This window comes from Pieris napi, chromosome 19 (assembly GCF_905475465.1).
Source record: "Pieris napi chromosome 19, ilPieNapi1.2, whole genome shotgun sequence".
In the NCBI taxonomy this organism is placed as follows: Eukaryota; Metazoa; Arthropoda; class Insecta; order Lepidoptera; family Pieridae; genus Pieris; species Pieris napi.
The window spans coordinates 7,907,463-7,927,811 of NC_062252.1; the positions used below are offsets into that span (position 1 = coordinate 7,907,463).

Genomic DNA, 20,349 nt, shown 5'->3' on the forward strand with positions numbered 1-20,349 from the left:
TAAAATATATCTGCGGTAAATGTGTGTCTTCTGTCTCTAAAAGGGAATCACTTATACGGGTTTCATACCAAGAGCTAAGCTAAGTTAGTTTAGCTTAGCTCGCATAGCTGACGCAGTTTTCCATACTTGTGTGCAGACCGCAAACTATGCGAACTAAGCTATGTGAGCTAACTAAAATATGCGAAGCTAATTTAGTTGTGTATGCCGATGCGCAGCTACACGAGCTAAGCTAAGCCCCTCCCGCTACCCCGCACACCATTTGCACATCCTTCGCCACACTGACTGAGCTTTGGCTTAGCTGTTGGTGTGCACGCTATTTATTTCTAGCTTAGCTTAGCCTAGCTTGCTTGGCATAGCTTAGTTTAGCCTTGGCATAGCTTAGTTTTCGGTCTGCAACCGGCTTTAGAGGCGCGTATGAAAGGTGACTAATATGTGGATGTTTGCCTTCACCATATGAGCATTCAGCGAATAAAAATACATATTTAAAATGAATTGAAAATTTTATTAAAAAAACTTATAACACGACACTGTTGATTAATTTTTCGAAAATTGTTCCGAGATGTTCGTTCCCTACACCCTAAATTTTGTATAAAGTATTTTGATCCAAACATACATCTAAAAGGACACATTATCCTTTCTGTCCCAAAATGAGATCTAATTTTGAAATTTTTCGCCCAAAAATTCTTAGTCCTAATACATAAAATCAATTCATCACGAAAGTAATACGTTTCACACAGGGTAGGTACATTTATTTATTGAAAATACATTTAAGCACCACCCGCTAAGCCTAAAGAGAAATAATTTTGAACGAGATCCAAACGACAAAAGAAATACATCAATTACATAGACTACCTAGCTACTTATAATTAAATTTTGATGTACGGACCTAAAGGCACAAACACTTCCACAATTCAAGAAGGTAATAAGCGTCGGTCACTTAACAGAGAAAATGTTTCCTATAAAAAAAACAATGGTAATTGTTATTCACATTCTTGGCACTACGCCACTACTGTTTGCGCCTGAATTTTAATTTTTCTACTTACTTATTCTAAAATCGTAAATGCAGTTTTGAGATAAGTCGAACATTCAAGCGAAGTAAGGTGAATCTGGCTTATTTACAATACATTCAAAACAATTTTACTACAATGATCGAAAAGAAAGCACACCAGAAAAACGGGGTTACAAAATACACACAACACACATCACAAAGAGTTCCCAGTCTTCACACCAATAAATTAGCCTTACTATGAGCACCCACAACTCTCCACCACCATACCGGGAATCGTCCCGTATATTATATTTAAATCGTGATCGAAATACAGCATTGAGATACTGCTCATCCGCCGTGGAGCACAGCAGGGGCCGCCACTACCTTGGGGCGCGACCAGATGCACTAAATGCGTGTGGGGGTACTTTTGTAAGAAACTGTAGGGGCACTCCCCACTGCAATAGTTCGCGTCGTATTGCTTAGGCGCAATGATCCAATCCCAACCGAACTCCTCGAAGTTGACAGACAGAGGGTACCGGCAGCAACGGACCTCTTTGGAGTTCTCTGTGCAGTCCATTCCGATCATCCGTCGCGTTCTCTTGTGCGAATTATCTCTTAGAGTTAGTTCTATGTAGGGCATCTGAAACAGAAATAGTTTTTTACTACTGCGAATTTATACGAAAGCAAAAGGAGGACTTCGAACAGTCCCCATTTCTTCAAATGATGACTTAGATGTCTAAATCATAAATTTATATTTTTTTTATAGAACGGGGGGCAAACGGGAGGCTCACCTGATGTTAAGTGATACCGCTGCCCATGGACACTCTCAATGCCAGAGGGCTCGCGAGTGCGTTGCCGGCCTTTTAAGAATTGGTAGGCTTTAGTTATGCTTATCAAGCATCGACATCATCGACGAATTAATTTTTTTTTTCGAAACGAACCGATGTGCTTTAGCCAGGATATAACAAGTCATGACGGCGGCGTTTAGGCTTAGTTTATTATAGTACTAAAAATATAAAATCTATTTCTTTATAAATTGTATGGGCTAATTAAAATGAAACTTCCACGTTATTGAGGTAAATGGTAAGTAATTTGGTTTAAGTTTCGTTTTATATACGCAAAACGTACGCGGTTGAGATATTTTGTCGTAAACATCTTAATCGAATTATATCTGTTTTATCATGAACATGACCATAAATCTGAGTCTTCTTTAAAAATCTTACAAGGATTGTCAAACTCATGGTACAGATTGAAACAACTTAGACCCAATGTTAGGCGATTCAAGTTAGGCAGTAGACTATATTTCCTTATTTATATAAAAAACAATTAGACTGTTTCACCTAAAGTACTGCTTGTGTACAACCAAGTTTTTAAATGGTTGTCCATTTAAAAACTTGGAAATAGATTGATTTCCTTATAGATATCTATCACGTTTAGTAATGACAAGCTGATCCGGTGAAATCGTACTGCCTAACCATCAATTAATGTATTTTCCATTTTACACAAAATAAATTTCTGAACGCACGCCAAAATATTTGACAGTCAATATATGTCAATCCTTTTTCTGATACAACAAATTAAAAACCATGAAAATCCGTCCGTTCTCAAGTTAACAAACTCTCGTCTTATATTAAGATTACTTTACTCGATGTTTCCTTCCATAAAAATTCTGGTTAAACTTTCAGGATAATATCACTTATTACATACACTTTAAGAAACCATTTTTTTTTACAATTTGACAGTCTGTTTATTGTTCTGATAGAGCAGCATTTGAATTCCATATTTTAGGCAGGGTCTACTTTGAATTTAAATTTTGGCAGAACTTCAAATATACAGCAAAACTGGTGCTTTCCTCGCTCAACGATTAAGTATCGCAATAAGGAAAAAGCAGCGTTAAAGGTACACTGCCAGAGGGACTAAACTCTTTAAATTTGTTTTCATTTTCTTTATATTAATTTTTATAAACAAATAAATTATTTTAAACAGAAATTGAAATGTACGATAACAGAACAGCTTTAAAAATAAACGACTAATATAGATTAACTATGTGAAATGTGCGAAATGACCGTTACAATACAAATATGAATTAAAAACACATCTTGAAACCAGATGTTATTCCTCTTTAGATTTACAAAACTATATGACCCACTTACAAATTGATAATTATGTTATCACTGAATTTGGTAAATCATTCTCTTATACCAAGCAAGGTTTGCAATACTTCCTGATTATATTTAGTGTAATGCGCAATTTCTTCCTTAGCAACCGATACTGTAAAATTATTACAACTTGAGATATTTGATTCAATAACAATTTAAGTAATAAGGAAACTATCTAAATATATAGCTTTCTAGTGCATAAGGGTAGGAGAAACTATTTTTTGTATTTATCACCGGAATATAACAAAATCCGCAAGTTTATAAATTTCCTAAGAAAAATCGCAAATTGGTAAACTTAACGAACTCACGCGTAAAATAATAAGTAAGCGATAACCAAACGGCATGTGCGCTCTGATTGGTTGAATAAGTCACTTACCTAACCTAACCGTTTAGAATCTTACGAATGCACATCCGTTAGTTTATAAAATAACCACGAGACAAGCTAATTGATAAATTTCCGAAAATGTGGGCGTAAAATAATACAATTTATCACTCGTTTAAAATCCTACGAAACTTTATAAATTTTCTAGAAAATGTATAAACATTCCGGTGTCATATATTATAATATATCATAAATTATTTTATCTTTGCAATAAAAGATTAACTGCCACGGTCCGTCTACCAAAATATATGTTTTTGAGATACCGTCTTAACGCTATAACGCTAGTTTTGATTGTAACGAGACCGTGGACCTAAAAAAATATTTACGAATTTAGAATGTTTGTATAAAAACAGCTTAAGGCCGATTTTCATTATTTTAGTGTTTAGGAGAGTGCTTTAGGATAGTACTTTAGTTGAAACATGTAAACGCTACTTGCTTTAGTAAACGCTACGCTAAAGAACTTGCCTTTCAAATTGTACTAAAGCACTCTCCTAAACACTAAGATAATGTAAATCGGCCTTTAGACAAAGTATAATTCTTTGGACCTCTGAGAAACAGGGCAAATCATTATTAGATAATTGTTCCTTATTGACACTTGACACAAATTGACCCCAAATCGAAAACGCTAACGGCGTTACCAGAACAAAATCAGAAATGGTTGCGATAGCTATTAATAGCGTTTTATTTATAGACTATAAAAACACATTGATACCGTTTATCTTAAAGCAATTATGACTCACCACAGCGTTATTCGACTCCGAGCTGGGATGCGGTACAACCAAGTTTATTCTATTCTTCGAGTCTTGTACTCTCACAACTATTCCTAATGTCTCCCGTGGGAGTCTGAAGAACTCTGCTACCATGTTTGTCACGTTCGCTCTAACCCATGTTCCGTCTTGGAGCTCCTTTCCGGACAGTTTACTGGAGCTATCGGAGTAGGGCACTGAGGCTTTGCTGCCTTGGCTATTTCTCGTGATCCTATTGACCTGATAGTTGATGTGAAAGTGGTCGTCTGTTATTGTGATGTTCTGTCGTTCCAGCTCTTGAATGTGGATGTATAGAAATGCTTCCTCTACTTCATTTTCGAGAACTTTATCTGTAAACCTGAAGTTGATCACTTTCAGACCCTTGAAGTGATTGTGGCGCCGCAGATCTGAAATACAAAAGATTTTTAGAAAATGAAATTAGTTTCTAGTCAATTTGTGAGGGTTAAAGAGCAAAGATATATTATTTGCGAATGTCGAGCAGTGATAGAGCCAAGATATATTCTACGTATAGTAATTTCGCTTAACTCGTAATGCCGCAAAACCCTTCAGACACACATTCACTCCAAGGTATGTAGAGTAAACAGCCGCCACTCTTTAAACTACAACCAACCATACATAACTTATCAAAATCATTTTACGAGCATTACAAATTAAAAGAACAAATACTATTACAAGCGATATTATTTAAGTATTCATAAAATGTTATAAATTAAGTGTGACGATGTTAAGTTCAAGATGGCGCCTTCATGTCTGGAATGTTATCTGAAACAAAAAATAATTATATTAGTAGTTGTTAAACCTTTCTGATCATAAAAGTAAAAAGAAAAGTTTAATACACTCATAAATACTAAAGTTAAGTTAAGAAAACATCGCAACGATACCGGCCTATCTCAAGACAATCAAATCAACGTGATAATCAGTATGTGATAATCTATAATATAATCAGTGAAACAGTTGCTGAAATCTGAAGTCAACCATAAAGGTTGTACCACTGAATATATGATATCCAAGAAGCTTAATTACTTCCCAAGCAACAACACAAACTCTAATCGATACTTTTGATTTGCGATTTTTAACGTAATAATAAATCATAAGCGTTCTAAAATTCGCAAAGCAGGTGTAAAAGTTAAAAATATCGAGTTCGTTCATCCACAGAAGGCCGAACTCCCACCCAAAACAATTTATTAAGAACATACCACTGATTGGCATTTTGTATACATATCTATCGTCGATTATTTAGAATTAAGCTCTGTTTGTTGGTATGTGTCGGCTAAGCCTGGCTTGTGTTAGACAATTAATAGTCTTGCAATTTTCTTATTCATTTTGCCTGTTATCAAGGCTAACGTTAACAAGCCAAATTTAGATACAATATATGAATATCTAAGTAAGCCATTCAACGTGAGATTATATGTGCGAGCTTGTTATAATGGTACTGTATGTATGTACAGTGTATACTGGACCATTTATTGATATATAATAACTGGTTTTATGTACATTTTAGCTTCGTAAATGTTCATTTTAAGTTGATGTCTTAAAACTAATGCAAATAATTCAGAGTGTTTTTCTTGTAAAGAAAGAAACATTGCTTATAGTGCAATACTTCATATAATTAATTTAAAGCAGTAAAGTTTTATCCTCCTTATAACTAATTTAATCTAATTGCATTATTTTATCTAAAGTTCTCTTTGGTCTCTTTTTGTCAAAGAAAATGGAGTTGTAATAAATTATAGAATCTTTTGTTGCGAAAACATACGTTCATTGCTTTTATAAATAGTGCAAACTTTAATGTACTTGTGATGACTTATATATTACATAAATAAAAACTATTTGTTCTTTGCACTCGAACCTGCAATGTTCGAGATTAATTTGACAGTTTTGAATCAAAAAATAAGAAACTTTCAAAGAATGCGGCCATCAAAAATAGCACATGAAAATAGTTGACAACCCGTTGAAATTCTCAAATATTCGCACATGATATATTTCCGGGATATAACGATACGCATTTAAGACTGTCATACTTCCATGCACAATGACGTACGTCTAAAAATTATCATGTACAAAACGAAGCTAAAGATATATTCTTTAGGAATTTTTTGTTTTCTGCCCTGCGCTTCTGTAACTCACTTTTCGAACTCACACAGCGGTTTTCGCATCGGCGGTCGCTCTCAAATCAGTCGTGAAGCAGTCATTTTATGATTTGGCGTTCTGAAAAGGTGGGAGCTTGTAGTTTATTGTTTATCAGAATGCCAAATCATAAAATAACTGCTTCACTGATTTGAGAGCGACCGCCGATGCGAAAACCGCTGTGTGAGTTCGAAAAGTGAGTTACAGAATCGGAGGGCTGACCAAGTGTATCATCAGGATGTCTGCCCTGTCCAAATCGTTTTGGGTTAGTAACTATTAATATTTAATTATCCAGCGACGACCCTAAATGGGTCTTAACCCCAGGTGATATGGTTTTAGCGTAACAATTATTTTATTGTATTAAACACAGCTATGTCTTTTATTAAACACATTTCAAGTCCCCTGATAATATATCATAGGTGGCGATAATAGGAGGTGATCAGGGTAATTTATACCCTGAGACTTCCATCTCTATTGATTAAGGGACGCTACAACCCTATATGGGTGTGGGCCTCAGAATTCTCTGATTTCTTTTCATAGACGTGTACTTGATCACATCCTGACATGACATATGTTTGGGTCATACGGTTTCCTCATAATGTTTTCTTTCACCAATGTGTCAATTGCATAGTTGGTGCACGGGATTCAAACGCACAATCTAACCACTTGGCTGTAATTATTACGTTCGTAAGATTAAAAGTGTGATATGATTACTAATTGTAGTTACTGTAAGAAAATTTAAATATTGCAGATTTTTCTTTAAGGAAAACTTTTGCCATCTCCACGCAAATCTGCGTGTAAAATTAAAAAGATACGTTTATTGCTCTATTTAAATAACAGGCGATTGAATTGTGTTTTACATATTATTTGATCTAACATAAATATTTTACCACTTACATTACGTATGCCTAATGGTAAAAAAATTCTTTTTTGTAGTAATTTGTAAAGAAATATAACGATTTAATATATTATTATCCTGGATAAAAATCAATCTACTAAAAAGGCCTTCAGAATATACTCGCAATGGACCATTTTTTGACTCATTACAATAAACCACTAAACCTTCTCAGTAAAAATGTATTTGAACCTAACATATTTAGATTTTTATAAAATATAAACTTTCCAATTACCCTCCAACCAAACCACCACGATTAACACTGCACCAAAGATTTCGCTATCCGACTTCCATTTTTGAATTTTTGAAACGCGCGCGCCTCGTAACGGCCAGTATCGCACTGATGTTCAAGAGATGAACCCAAAGCCCATAGTGAAGTAAATCGCGTGGGCTAACAAGGAGATTCAATCATGTACTCACTAATCAAATTGCAATAAATAATAAACTCTAAATCAACTGTGTAAGTCTTATATTCAATTGGCGAACTCTCAATGCATGTACCTACTCATTTTTGTTTGATAAGAACGTTTAATTATTTTTATTAAGCGTCTTGACAAGGGATATTTGTAATTTCGATAATTCTTATCGCGGACGTAATTAAATCCTATATAAATCTCATTTATATTGATAACTAGTGACACGCCCCTGCTTGCTCGCTCTTACAGATGATACTCAGTATACAGTCGTTCTTTTTATATATTATTATAATTTTGCTTTGATGAAACGTGTGTGATTTTAAATTGATACTTTGATTTTAATTGTATTCGTGTTTTAAAACATCTAAATGATATATGATAAAATTTAAAGTAAATAATTAATTTGTAATAAACACTTTTTGTTTGATTAAAGCTTGCGATTTCATTTATAATGTAATTTTATTAAGTAACGATTTTTTGGTGGAAAAATATTCCGACAGAATAAAATAAAACAAGGCGCGCCATGTTTACTATTTCGAAACATAGGCAGTATCAATAATTATTGAAATTGAATATTACTGCAGTGTCCGCGACTATGATAGACATATTTGTACTCATCTCTTTAAGACTACTTAAATACTAATTAAACCACTGGAATGGGGATTAGTTATTCTTTGGAAATGAAATGAAATGAAAGATAAATATATGGTTTTTGTTTAGTATGTTAAAAGTAAAAGGTTGTGTCGCGATTGTGAGCCGATTTTAAATCATAACTTTTCTTCATACAATGAATTCAGTTCGGCATATTCGACGCCGATAATATTTTCTTATATATAGGTATTATAATCAAATAGTTATAAATGAAAAATTAAATAAAAATGCATAAGATATCTGCCCAAATTGATAGCGCTAATGGGTGACATTTGACTTTATATCTTAATATGTTTTAAGTACATTCTTATATAGGTCCAGATTATATTACGAATAAAAGATATTTAAGAAAACTATGAGAGCCGGTTAGATCACGATCTTGCACTGTTACTTAATACTAGTAATTCTAAACCATAAAGAAAAAACTCGGGTTTTTATGTTTATAAAATAAAAGATTAAATTAAATAATATTTAAAAAAAACTTAAAAACACGCTTTTAAAGCACATCAAACTAAAAAGTGAAAAATAATTCCTAATTTAGGCTGAAAATGGTAATGAACAAAAAATACTGGTATTATTGTGAAAAAGCGTGGGTTGCTCTATAGACGAAAGATATATATTATTATTATTATTATTTATTTATTTTCGGATTATTGCATTGTCATCGATCTTTGCAGGTGCGCAAAATTTGAATAAAATATGTCCGTTTAAAGTGGGTCAAAATCGAGTCCGAAGGAGTCGGTTACATACATACATACATACATACATACACACATACATACAGGTGAAGCTAATATAAAGCGTGTAATTAATTGCCTTTTTGTTATTATGAGTCAAGGAGAGTCTTATCACTGGAGAAAGTACTCGATGTTTTGGCACAAAGTACAGTAGCGGTCTCCTACGCCTGACCCTTGATCTCAAAGCTGCAGCCTGCCTCGCAACATTAACAGCTATTTCGATAACGATTTCAATATATAGATATCGTAGTATAATATTCAAAATTCTTGGCTTACAATGAAACGGCGGATCCAAGGGGTTCATGAACCCCATGACCTAGACTGGACAGAGTCCGGCATTCACATGCGCTTAATTAAAACTGTTATAAAAGAGTTTTTGTCAATGAATCTATAGAAATCTATAGACTAAACACACAAATGTAAATGTCTTATTCATAAAAATAAATTTAATCAATAACAGACGTCTTAAATTTTTGGGTCACGCCGGTTTCCTCATTTATTCCTTCTTGAGCACATGGAAAGAAAATCTTTTGGTACGGGGTTTGAACTCCAAACCTCTTTTCGACTTCTCATGGAATCTCTTTTCATAAAGGGACCTAAAATCTACATCCAACGACACGGCAAATGTAACGGTAACTATACCTATAGTACTAAAATAATCAGGATGTGAGCTGATCTGTCGATGCTTTATAAACGGAGGTACATAGATTTCGGTAAGGTCACGGACCCCGAATGACACAACTGGGACCAACGTCCCCTCACAGGACAATTTGAAATGATTTGTTTACAAGGTATATTAGGAACGAATTTTCGTTAGAGGCGCTCTCAAAAATTGTGGCTCCAATAATATTGATTGATTTAATTTGTTGAAAAATGATTATATTTTAAACCGAAGTGAAACGCGGTAAACGGTAACGTGTTTCACGTGGTTATTCTGTAAATCACGCAAAGCGAACAAATAATCATTTTAATGCGATAAAAAAAAATCAGTGGCGCCACAGCCTCTTTAGGTCTTGGCCTCAGATTTCTGAATCTGTTTCATGATCATTTTTAAATCTAATGAGCAAGAAGGTGATCAGCCTCCAATGCCTGACACACGCCGTCGACTTTTGGGTCTGAGACATGTTTTCCTTTACCTCACGATGTTTTCCTTCACCGTTCGAGCAAATGTTATATGCGCACATAGAAAGTCCATTGGTGCACAGCCGGGGAACGAACTTACGACCTCAGGGATGAGAGTTGCACGCTGAAGCCACTATGCCAACACTGCTTTTTAATGCGATACGTAAACAGATTTTTTTATATAATATGATGTTGAATTACTCTGTCCTAAACCGTCAGTAACGGTTCAACAGGTTCAGGATTCTTGGATTCGATTTCCATTGAATATTATTTCGTGTTCACACTTGCTTACGTTTCAACAAATATGTACGTCTTAAACCTTATATATATGGATTTTGGTTTGTATGATAGTTTGTTAGCGTCCCGCTCTTCGCGAGTGAATGTTTTATAATTTATTTCCTATATTACCCTATAGAACAACTGATATGATTTTAAATTATATTGTTGAATGATATAGTTTATTGCCAGTATTTCTCTGCCGTTCTACGCCCTTGATTTGAGAACTGGCAGTAAATGTAAAACTAGAAGCATTTCATGTATATTTCTTTTTTGACGTTCATAAGTGTACATTGTGTTACCAATATGAATAAAAGATTTTTGACTTGTGACTTTGAAGCATTATGGATTTCCATGTATAATAGTGACCTATTTAAGTGTAATTCTCTCATTCTAGTGTCGATTTGACATCTCTCGACTAGAACTACATTCTTATATGATTTTAAGTTCAAAAACCCATCGTAAATTATTTTTAAATCCCATTTTACTACTACAAAGATTTAGTGACTACAACTGTACCTTACGTACGCGTGTTTTGACCTGTCACCAAATTCGGATACATTAAACAATTACGTTCAATTCCTTCAGCACATGTAGTATATATTTTTTACGATTTGACACTCTAATGTACCGGAATAAAGTCTATTTCTCCGTGATTGATGCTCTATTGGAACAGTTCATGTGCCCAAAGTTCAAAGTCACCGCTGTGATCTGTATTAGATACTTGGGAAAGTTGTATTAGATATTAGGGCGAAATAGACCAGATAGATAGTTAGATGATTTTTAGAATTTACTCAAATAAAAGTTTTAGTTCGAACTTCGCCCTAAAGTTGAGGGCTTATTGCATTCTACTAAAGGCATCTACGACATTTACTAAATCTCTGTGGTACTCTGAGTATTGGGTCGGGTCTTCCCAACCCATCAGATGCAAGAAACGGGGATCAAACCCACCATTACCACAGTCTCTTCAAAACCGCTTAGCCAGTCGTGAAACTTAAGAATGAATGTAAAATCTCATCTCTAAGAGATTACTTCCGTATCAACGAGAACTCAGTCGTCACACCGACAAACTTTGTATATAAATTTATTATACTACGCCGATACTTCGTGGTGCCTCATTACTGTATAAAATAAAGAACCCCACAGGATGTTTATGTACTGAGCGATTGTGGTTTACCTTGTGTCATATACCTTTTAGAAAATATATATGACAAGGTATAAAATCGTTTTTTTTATTTTTTTTATTAAAGACAATTCACACCAATTGACCGAGTCCCATGCTAAGCTGGTGAAGCTTGTGTTATGGGCTAGGCAACGGATATACATACATATTATAGATAGATAGATATAAATACATATTTAAACACCCAAGACCTGAGCACAACACCAAATGCTCATCACATCGATGTTCGTCTCAGCCGGGGATCGAACCCGGGACCCATGGATTCGCAGACAGGGGTACTAGCCACTAGACCAATGAGTCGTCAAAAAAAAAGTCGTTTGTACGTGAAGCATGAATAAATTTGGAACAGTACCTTAAAATCCAGCCAAGAAACGAAAACCTAAATTGACTGGTCTACTTATTGGGGCAAAAATGTGTCAATGTTAAAATGTATGGAACACTTTAATAGAATCAGAAATAAGTCTGGAACGGTTAAACTATCTACAACAATTGCAGAATTTTATAATTTAGTTTTGTCATTTTAAGAATATCTCTTTAAGTCAGTCAACAAAGATATCTTTTATCAAAATAATAAAAATGTTTATAAATAGATGTTACTAATTAAAAGAATTCGTCGTCATAGATAAGCCATACAATGTCTTGTGAAAAAAAATCAAGGTTCGTTAACATAAAAATCATTAAAAAAAGAAAAAATAAGCTAATTTATTAGGAAAAAGATTTAAATCTATACAATTAGACTGAGGCGAGTATATATTATGCTCTACTCGTTTTTGACATAAGGAGGTCATTAACGATAAGGCTCGGCTCTAAATCTGAACTTGGGTCTTGTGATGAAAAAGCACAGAGTTTAGCCAAAGAAATACGTGCAGTAATGCTGCACGCATAACGCATTAACCAAAAAAAGTAGTGTCGCGATTTAAGTTCGGTGACGGTTATTGTGTGGATATGTTCAAATAAAACACTTTGTTTGAAGCTGGGTAACAACTGACTTTAATTGTTAAAAACATGAGCTTATAACTAAGATAACATTAGGGGTAGTGGGGTTGCGACGCTAGATTAAATAACTAACTTGACTTATTGAAGAGTTCGTAAATCGAAGTGACACTTATGTTATTGGACATTATCGGAAACGAGAATGTTAAATTACAATTTATGAGTGTGGTAAACACTAAAGGGTTCATATTGGCTTCAAATTCATCAACATCTTCAAAGGTGTTTATATTTTGTTTACGTTGCTAATCATTAACTAAAATATATATGTAACTTAACTAATGTTAGGTTACATAACTTGCGTAAATTTCTGTTTATAGAAGCCGTGTGATGATCTAAATGGAATCAGCATATCTTAAATCAAACGTGCCTCAAACACAGAAGGAAGTTAGTCACGGAGTCATGAAACAAGTGTAAAGTAACATATTATACTACTATTTCAGTTATGTTTTTGGCGTCCTTATAAAATTTGAATACATAAGTATTTTTAGATATGATTAAAAAGATATAAAATACATACATACAAAGCAAACGATCTTGACCATGACACCCAGCAAGCACTAGTTCCCTAGATAAATTCGTTGAGGGGAAGCGATTTCATTCCCACGAATGCCCGGATGAGCACACTCACTCAAGAGATGCTAGTGCTATCATGTATCGATGTATTGTTTCTTTTATGTTACTGAGATTATAAAGAACCTTCCATGAACAATACAAGCTAAGGTCTTCCCATGAACATTGTAGTACTAGCTATTTTCCGGACAGGTCTTCCCATGAACATTGTAGTACTAGCTAAGTTCCGGACAGGTCTTCCCATGAACATTGTAATACTAGCCAAGTTCCGGTCAGGTCTTCCCATGAACATTGTTGTACTAGCTAAGCTCCGGACAGGTCTTCCCATGAACATTATAGTACTAGGCAAGTTCCGGACAGGTCTTCCCATAAACATTGTAGTACTAGCCAAGTTCCGGACAGGTCTTCCCATGAACATTGTAGTACTAGCTATGTTCCGGACAGGTCTTCCCATGAACATTGTAATACTAGCTAAGTTCCGGAAAGGTCTTCCCATGAACATTGTAGTACTAGCTATTTACCGGACAGGTCTTCCCATGAACATTGTAGTACTAGCTAAGTTCCGGACAGGTCTTCCCATGAACATTGTAATACTAGCCAAGTTCCGGACAGGTCTTCCCATGAACATTGTAGTACTAGCTAAGTTCCGGACAGGTCTTCCCAGGAACATTGTAATACTAGTCAAGTTCCGGACAGGTCTTCCCATGAACATTGTAGTACTAGCTAAGTTCCGGACAGGTCTTCCCATGAATATTGTAGTACTAGTACTGTGTGTGATGTCGTAAGCTTAATAACTAAATAAAAATAAGAAAATGATGATTTTGGTTTACCCGTGTAACACCTAGATTCATCCCTACTAGTTAGAAAAAGATTTATTTTTGCACTTACTACTACGTACCAACCGGATTTCATCTAATGTTGAGCTTAACTTTATCTTTCATTAATAACTAGGCAGACTAATTGGCGACTTCTAACGTACTATGTGTTACAGCTAAAGAGAAAAAAAAATCATCAAGTCTTATACTATAATTTTAGTAATCTTTGTAGATACAGTCTTTATTCTACTGCTCCTGAAAGCCCATTTCCAATTGTTTATGACTCTCTCTTTACTCTTGTAATGTCTAGATAGTGTTTTATATATAATAAACATATGTGAAATCTAATATGTACTCACTACTGTGTGTATTTTATAAGAAAATTTATATATACACAGTAAGACTATTGTGAAAGACGAAGGTACGTTCAGCTGAATCCACTATATTCCCTATTAAATTCCAGGCATACCACATAAAGAGTGTTTTAGAGCGACTCTAACAATCTCATAAACCCATTTTTTTTTCTTAATTTGACAAGTTTTTGACAGATTACAAAAATTATTCTTTCCAAATTTAAACTGCAACGGCAGATAACCTTTACATCATTGTCATTTTGACAAGATATCATGTTTTTGCGTTGTCTTGAATCCGGTTATGTAACAATTATATTTACGTTAACATGAGATATCAATTATCTTTTCACCTCAAATGTTTATAATTAGCTATTTTTGTCCTATTATTGTAGGGGAAAATGGCTAAGCTACGAGGCTTAACGCATACAATTGCTTTGCAAAATAATTTAGTTTCTTATTATCAATATTTAACAAATATTCATTATTACAGTAAGAATCTACAGTAACTTTTTGAAAAAAGAACATTGTATATTGGTATGAATTCTATTGCAAAGTGCCTTCCTTTGAATTCAAAATTGGAATACCTTACAGTGGCTATTTTTCCATTTCTAACTCTTGAACAATTATGGTCGTTTTCTTTTTCTGTGTTTCTTCTTTTTGGAAACTTGTACTTTAGATAACCTAATAGGAAAATAATTAATGATTGATATACAAATATTTACAGAAATATTCTATTGGAAAACGAAACATAGGAAGACCGCTCACGAGATGGGCGGATGACAGTGAAAACGGCTGGCTCGAACCTTGTAGACCTTCACCTGCGGAAGGATTCTTGCAAAATAATTATGAAATACCGAGATAGATAAATCAAAATAAATTGTGTAATTTATTTAAAAAAAGCCTTTTTTATTTTTTTATTACTTTTTATACAAATATGCCAGGTCACCAATTGGATGGTTGCAGGAACTCAAATACCTTTTTTTACAATAACATTATTCTTATTATGAAGCCTTATTTGCTATGAAATCCTTGATATGAAATTGTAGTCTTTGGGAAATATAACATACTTTTACCAAGTGCTGTTTGACATCAAAATAATTAGCTTAGAAACTATGTAGTACTAAAACTATGCAAATATGAAAATTAATTTGTATACAAGATCTTCAATACAATTAACATTAATTGTATTGTTCTTACTCAAATATTAAAATCGTGAACCGATAGATAGAAGTCATATTTCCTTTTTTTATGTAACAAGAGCTCTCCTAATGTTAAGTAATACTGCTGCACATGGCACATTTCCAAAAGGCTCGCAAGTGCGGTGCCGGCCTTTTAAGAACTGGTACGCTCTTTTCTTGGGATTCGAATTCGAAATGGTTCGGATATACCTCAGTAGTTCAATGCTACTTTGGTTGTCTTCGCGTCACTGCTTGTTCTGGTTTTGTATTTTAAAACATCGATACAAGGCCACATCCCTATTAAGAAATAGGGTCATTCGCCCTCATGCAACAAATCATTTTTAATTGTGTGTATTCTTCAATCTTTCCATTATAAAGACCTCTTAAACAATCGCAAACGCTCGCACACGATGGGTCGGGTCGTTGGACTCGATTTTCTTTTTTTTTCTCAAGTACAGGATGTCATCCTTTAGAAAATGGGTCGAAAGAAATTTTCGATTTGGGTCAAAGGAAATTTGGGGTTGGTTTTTATTGAGCGAAAGTGCTTCATTGTTGGTAGTTTATTTATAGGTTCCGTATGATTTCGGAGGTTTTGGGAATTCAGTATAATCTAGGTGTCAATTTTACAAAATACCTTCGGGTCTATTGTCCAAAGTTGTCCTACACAAACTATATTACGTCAATATACACAAATATAATGTATAACCATACTGTTAAACACAGCAAACATACCTGATCATTTATATCAAACAACGAACCGACTTGCCCTTATGTCAATTATTCGAACAAGTATTGGAAAGTAGTGTGGCATAAATATCAATTTGACGTGTAAATAAATGCGCCCGCATGGCAGCCCTGATGAATGACAACGTCGTGATAAAAGGAGCCAAGGCTAGCGAAGGACAATGTTCTCATCCGGTGCGAGCGTGCGGTGGCAGTACGTTCGCTTTCTTTGAGACACTTTTCACTCTGCTTAGAAATAAATTTTATATAAAACAGTTATTGTAAATCAAAAACAAATTTACAACGAAAGAAATGCTCTTATGAAACACTTCCAGAGTTGTCAAATTTGTCGAAACGAACTGTCATTTTCATACAAATTAAGTTTTCGACTTTCTATATACACTACTGTTAAGGCATCTTGACTGAACCTCCCCGATTGTTTTACAGTTAAAAATCTAAATATATCATATGTTATCACTCTTAGGGAAGTCGGGAAAGGTTTTGACGTTTCTGAGGATTAGTTATAACTATATAGAATAAAACAGAGAAATATTAATATGTAAAGTTGCTTTTTTAAAAATACGAAAGTTACATTAGAGTCAAAAACCTTACCGTCTTATTTAAGGTACATTAATTGTCAAGGTTAACTATATAACCCATATGTCAAAACGTAAAGCATTTGACATTCGGCGGTATTAATTCACAATCGTCTCAACTATGAATTCCACCCTAAGGCTCATTTTGAGATTGCCAGCTATGTTTAACTTTAAAAACAATTATCCCCTTAAGTAACTAAATTATGGTTAGCACTGTAGTTAATTCCTTTGCAATGCCAATGGCACGGTAGAGAAAGGGGACTAATCGTGGTTTGATGGGTTTTGATGAATGAAAATATATGAGGAAGGAAATTACTAATGAAAACTCACTCACGATATTGTAATACTCACTGCTGAATGTTGTATTGTTACTACGTTTAGTATTTATAATGTCAGTTCGTGTCGACAAATTTTCATATAAATTTAGATTCCGTCTTTCGGCTCTCACACAGCGGTTTTCACAGCGGCGGTCGCGCTCAAATCAGTCGTAAAGCAGTCATTTTACGATTTGGCATTCTCATAAACAATAAACTACTAGATTAGAGCGCGACCGCCGCTGTGAAAACCGCTGTGTGAGTTCGAAAAGTGAGTTACAGAATTGCAAGGCTGTTAAGGCATCTTGACTAAGCCCCCTGGCAATAATAAAGCCTTGATTACATCAAATTTAAACTTTTCAGTTTAAAGATAATTTCAAAATTTACTTTTAATATTTATACATAATTTGAAAAGTTTTGTTATGAGTCGTATAGCAATGGCCCCATCTTTTGATATCCTCTCCAGTCCCATGCCTTCCACAATTATAAGCGTAATGTTCTCACCAAGCCATCTGTTAGGTTATAAAGAAGATGGGTAGTGTACCTACGTTTATTGCAATATTGTCATGCAAAGTACTGTCAAGAAGAAGTCAAAACTGTTGACATTTTTTGTGTGCTTCGGCACACCTTAGAAGATACCATTCTGCCTTGCGATTCTGTAACTTACTTTTCGAACTCTCACAGCGGCGGTCACGCTCAAATCAGTCGTAAAGCAGTCGTTTTACGATTTGGCATTCTGATAAACAATAAACTACAAGCTTCCTCCTTATCAGAATGCCAAATCGTTAAACGAATCATTTTGTCGGAAATAAGTAATTTTTAGACCTTTTTAGATATGCAGATATAGATTATATATTATGTGCTGCACATAGCACATAAAAGTCACTGAAAGTTTGAAGAAGTTCTAAGAAGGATTTGATTAACTACGGCAACAATTATTTTATATAGGTGAAGAATTTATCTATGTACCCGTAACAACACTTATTTTCAGAAGACAAAAGACAGTCAAAATATTTTATTTGGTTGGATTTACCTCCATCGTATGCGGGCGACCACCCAGAACCATTCTATCAACAGGTTAATCAAGACTGTTTTGCGCGTCAAGAAGCGCGGAAACATACTATTATTATTGGACGCATTGCAATTGAATAACATTGCACAATCAGTGGAAATAGTTTAGCTAAATGTGCAAGATGATATAGGAAATATCCATTTAAGTTGTCCTATAGTATTTAACTTCGTAAGGGAATTGGGTAAACCCAAACCCAGCGCCGACAATCCTAATACTAAAACTCCTAATAATAAAAGCAATTCTGACTTAAATATTGTTTTGCCATTTCCACTTACCATGTATATTATAAAGTTGTTATGTGGAAAGGAAAACAATCCGGCAGTGCTCCAGTGCCTAGGCCTCAGCCCTAAGGTGCCTGATGGTTACGTTAGGAGGCGACTTCGTCCGCCGTTACTATTCGTAACCTGAGCGAAACCTAAACTCTCGAAAAAGGCATGACACAATGTATGGAAATATTTTATTTTTATTTTACAGAATAATATAGTAAAATCATAATATATTACATTAAAAAACCGCTGTGGTTTGTAAAAATGTAACCATAGCAGTCTTGTTTAGGAATTCGATAAATGCATATACTCGTAAAATTAGTTTTTCAACTTATTTTTTAGGTTAACGTTAGGCTAATAACTGACTGGAATTGACCATTTATTAGCCGCGGTAGCAAATACCTCAAGAAGTTGTTTGCTCTCGATGTACAGAGCCAAATTTGCGTTACCGCTCTGTACGTTATGCTCGACTCATTTTTTATGTCACCTCGAAAAAAAAATTAACTGCATAGATTAACAGACGTTTTTAATTGACCGCTGACCAAAGTTCTGCTTCATATCTGTGGTTATACTGTAAGAAAAAGTCTTTTTGTAAATATTTTAATCTATTACTTTTATGCGTTGTTTTTTTCTATGTATGTATTGTTTTGTATGTGAAATGTAAATGGCGCATTGGAGTAGTTAAAAATAAAAATAAATAAAAAAACGTCGGGATACTGTTGATGAGGTGACGCCTTTGTTCAGTTTCACAGTTTTCTTCATTCTGCGCCTAATGAAAATTTTATGCATCGGGTTGTCCCTCTCCCTACAATATGGCAAGAGGCCGGTGACCATGGGACGTACTCGTGAACGGGTGCTACTTGAGTTTGTGAACGGGTTAATTATCTTCTACCTTGATTCTCCTTGTTACTCGTACTACGTATTTGTGTTGTTCCCCCAGCAAGTGCGTGCTGTTTCACACTGCCCATTGCTGATAGAGTTTGAACGTTTGGTTTTATTTTTTATTTTAAATAGTTTCGAACATTTTGTGAAACAACAAAAAGCTTTAAAACAATCCACGCCCTTAATTTGTAGTAAATGTAAATTAAGAAGCATATAATGTTTTTGATTTATATTACTATTGATTATTATCTAATAAATAGATAAACATTGTGTTACTGTATGAATAAATTATATTATGACTCTAGTTTAGGTCTGGATATCCATAGTTGCTCCCCTCACACTATAAAATCGATTTTTGTATAGTTTAAAATGATTTATATTAATTAACAAATCAAAAGAACAACTCACAATATTAAGGGTAAGATTATTCGATAATAATATTATTCGAAGATATATTCGAGTACTATCACTAGTTTAAGTTAGTACTCGAATCTTACTTACAGGAGTGATCCTGTATGTCAAAATTCAATACGTTTTTGACAGTCGTACTTAGCAAGCATCACCCTAAATACCTTGAAACAGCATTATTTAATGGTTTAAAAAATCGTTGACTCGTGTACCAAATTGGACTGTTGGAATAAATCCTTAATCATGTTTAAAAATATATAAATATCATATACTCATGTCATACATGTCTGTATTTGTTTTGTCAATTGGGTGATCAGCCTTATTAGTGAAAGAAAACATCGTGTCCTCACGTTGTTCACTGTACGAGCGAGTTTTAAATGAGCACATTTCACTGGTACACAGCCGGGGATCGAACCCCGGGGATGAGAGTTGCACCCACTAGGCCAACTATGCTTTAAACATTCAATAATAATGCTAAT

At 34.4% G+C, this 20,349-nt stretch overlaps 1 protein-coding gene across 1 annotated transcript; it reads right to left on the bottom strand.

The window, feature by feature from the left end:
* Positions 1-481: 481 nt before the first annotated feature.
* Positions 482-7,662, bottom strand: LOC125059078 (growth/differentiation factor 8; the record flags this gene model as incomplete). The annotated part of the gene is made up of 3 exons (XM_047663277.1): positions 482-1,628; positions 4,270-4,682; positions 7,551-7,662. Coding segments are annotated over 3 exons (909 nt in total), but the record flags the coding sequence as incomplete, so codon positions are not given.
* Between the last annotated feature and the right edge of the window lie 12,687 nt (positions 7,663-20,349).